Below are 2,982 nucleotides of genomic sequence, written 5' to 3' on the forward strand. Positions count from 1 at the left end.
GAGCCAATTGGGCAGTAGCTCTCCTGCATATCAAAGTGATAGACAATGCTGTCGGTTTGGTGAGTTATGCTGACATCCCATTGTACTCTACTAGGCTCATTTAGACCCTGTTTGTTTCCTGGAGCTAAAGTTTAGCCCCTATCACATTAAAGAGAATTTTGCTATTTAAAAGTGTTAAATAAAATATGTTTATAATTATTTTTTGACAGATGAGTGCTAATTTGAGAGACAAATCTAATGAGCCTATAATTTGCTATAGCGATGCTAAGTAACCATCCTCTAATTATGGATTAATATACCTCATTAGATTTGTCTCGCAGTTTAGCTCTAAGGTTCTACAATTATTTTTATAATTAAATTTTATTTAATACTTCAAAATAATAAAATTCTTTTTGATGTGACATAGACTAAAGTTTAGCCCCTGGATTCAAACAGCCCCTTAGATACAAGTTAACTTCCTACCAAATATTGAAAATACAGAAATTTTAAATATAAAATTGAAAAAATTCCTTACTCAGACGTTGTTAGGTTTCCCACCTTCGTTTTCCGTAGCAGCAATTGGGCTAAATACTTACGTATATGCCCACCAGATCACTAGTTGGGCCCAACCCATAGCCAAAATCAAAACGGAAAAATCCTGATGAAAAAAAAGAAAAGAAAAAGGAAAGAAAACTACCTGCGTACAATGTACGCGTATGCCAATGGGGTACGGCCGTATATACGGCGTTCGTACCCCCGCGTTCCTCCCCCCTCTCCGCGCCAGATCCAATCGGAATTTTTCAAAGCTCATTGCCCCAGCGATCCGTCGAAACCCTAGCCCACGCTTCCGCCATGTCTGCCGCCGTCGCCGGCCCCGTCCTGCGCGAGGACGACCGGGGGATCCCCCGATCCCTCCCCCTCCTCGCGACGCTCGTGGATGCGGAGGCCCGCCGCTACGCCGCCACCGCTGCATCCCGACCCGCCGAGACCGGCCTCCTCCGCGCGTTCCGCGGCGGCGCCGCCCCCAAGGTCCCGATCCGCGCCTTCCTGGAGCGGATCCACCTGCTGACGCGGTCGATGCCGTCCACCCGGAGCATGGTTCGGATCGACGGCACCTGCTTCGTGCTCGCCGGCATCTACCTGACTCGCTTCGTCCGCAGCCCCGCCGGCAGGGAGGCGGGGATCCTGGTGGAGCCGGCCACTGCGCACCGCCTGCTGGCCGCCGCTGTCTTCCTCGGCGCCAAGTTCGGCGGCCACCCTCCCAGGAGGTGGACCGCGGTGTTCGAGGCCAGCTCCGAAGGCGCAATCCGCGCCGGCGAGATGCCGGATCTTGAGGGCTGCTTCCTGCGCGCCATCGGGTTCCGCCTCTTCGTCGACAGCGATGGGTTCGACGGGTTCTGCAAGGTCCTAGAGCGGGGGCCCCGGGCGCCAAGCGGCTGCGGTAGCGGCGGCGGCTGCGCCTGCAAGAAGAGGCAGGCGGACGCGGCGGCCGGAGAGGAAGACGAGCGCCGCCACGTCCGCGCTCGCCTGCCGCTACCGGCGGTCGTGTCCAATTAGGATTTGAATTTCAAGTTTGGCATTCGTTTCATTTAACAATTCTTCTGATTTTAGTTTTTTTTTGCAAGGATGCGAGTAGAAGATGCCCAAGGTGGAGAAGGCGTCGTCCTGCGTCAGTCTCGGGAGCGTGCCTGCAGGGGAGTCAAACAATTCTTATAGTTTTAGTTTTAGCCAAGTTGTTTGAGGCACTGTTGGCTGCTTTTCATTGTTCGGCTGTCTATTTGTCTGCAGGTGTTCGATGCTGCGAGTAGAAGATGTCCGGGGTGGAAAGGCGTCGTTCAGCGTCTGATCAAGGTTCAGCTGCTCGTCGCCAAAGTTGCCGGAGTCTGGAGTGGGGGAGTCAAGCAAATCTTTTGTTTAGCCAAGGCTGTTTGATCCACTATTGGCTCAGTGAAACACTTCATTTGTCCGAGGTGGAGAAGGCGTCGTTCAGCGTCTGGTCAAGGTTCAGCTTCTCGTCGCCAAAGTTGCCGGAGTCTGGAGGGGGGGGGGGGGAGTCAAGCAAATCTTTTGTTTAGCCAATGCTGTTTGATCCACTATTGGCTCAGTGAAAGACTTGGAGTCAATAAAAAGGGCACAATACTGTGTTTGTACGTTGAAGTTCTAGTGCTTAAGTCTGTTGGAGCTACTGCCAACTCTGTGTTAGTGCAGTACCCTATTTACTTGTGATTAGGATGTGGTTCTTCAGTAATGGATTTCTATCTGATCCTTTTCTTCTGAGTAAGACTTTCAGATCATTAAAAGGGGGAATAAAGTGTTGCTCTGTCTGTATGGTCTCATGTGTCGCCTATTCTTTTATAATCTGGTGTGCAGATTGTCTGTGCAATTGGTTTAGCCTTGAACAGATGGTAGTTTTATTCTTCCAGTTTGTAACATGTAGATATTTTTTATGAATGTGTCAAAATTGGAGAATATACATTGAATTTGGATATGTTTGTGTGTTGAAAACTGAAGATGAAAAATATTATCTATTTATGCCTTGGATATATTAAAACTATAACTGTCCTTCACAATGCCAAGAAGGCGTCAACAAGGTATTCTGTATTCATGAACGAATCCCAGGCATCTTCATCCCTGAAACGGTGCAGGAACCGAGGAGCTGCTGTTGCCAACCCGAGCACACCTGGGGTGGTCATGTAAATACAGCGAGCAAGGCCCTAACATGTGCTACGATTTCACTGGGGCTATACGAGACCATCTTCTTGCCGACCTGATCAATTGGGGTGGTCATTCCATCCTGGAGCTTGAGGTCGAGGAGGTGATGCGAAACAAATCTGGCAAACAGCTTACCTGTCTCTATTATCGGCAACCTGGCTTGGGTTTGCACATGTTATGGCTACGACGTGCAGCTGCAGGGTGGAAAAGCTTGGGTTTGCACAAGGCTTCTGCTAGTTCTGGTTTCTGTTTTGTCTTTGCGTTTCTCAGCAAGTAATTCTGGTTTCCATT

The 2,982-nt window shown here is 49.5% G+C and overlaps 1 protein-coding gene across 3 annotated transcripts; it reads left to right on the forward strand.

The window, feature by feature from the left end:
- Positions 1-673: 673 nt before the first annotated feature.
- LOC120703373 (cyclin-P4-1-like) lies at positions 674-2,315 on the forward strand. Of its 3 annotated transcripts, XM_039987419.1 has the most exons (3): positions 703-1,383; positions 1,605-1,799; positions 1,950-2,315. In XM_039987419.1, the coding sequence occupies exons 1-2, from the start codon at positions 832-834 to the stop codon at positions 1,785-1,787; spliced, it is 735 nt and encodes a 244-aa protein (XP_039843353.1). In that variant the 5' UTR covers positions 703-831; the 3' UTR covers positions 1,788-1,799; positions 1,950-2,315. The 3 variants fall into 3 exon arrangements, with proteins under 3 accessions (XP_039843354.1, XP_039843353.1, XP_039843352.1); XM_039987420.1 differs by lacking the exon at positions 1,950-2,315 and having other exon boundaries at positions 674-1,420; positions 1,605-1,732; XM_039987418.1 differs by having other exon boundaries at positions 724-1,383; positions 1,605-2,315.
- The last annotated feature ends 667 nt before the right edge of the window (positions 2,316-2,982 follow it).

This window comes from Panicum virgatum, chromosome 4K, assembly GCF_016808335.1.
Source record: "Panicum virgatum strain AP13 chromosome 4K, P.virgatum_v5, whole genome shotgun sequence".
Taxonomy (NCBI): domain Eukaryota; kingdom Viridiplantae; phylum Streptophyta; class Magnoliopsida; order Poales; family Poaceae; genus Panicum; species Panicum virgatum.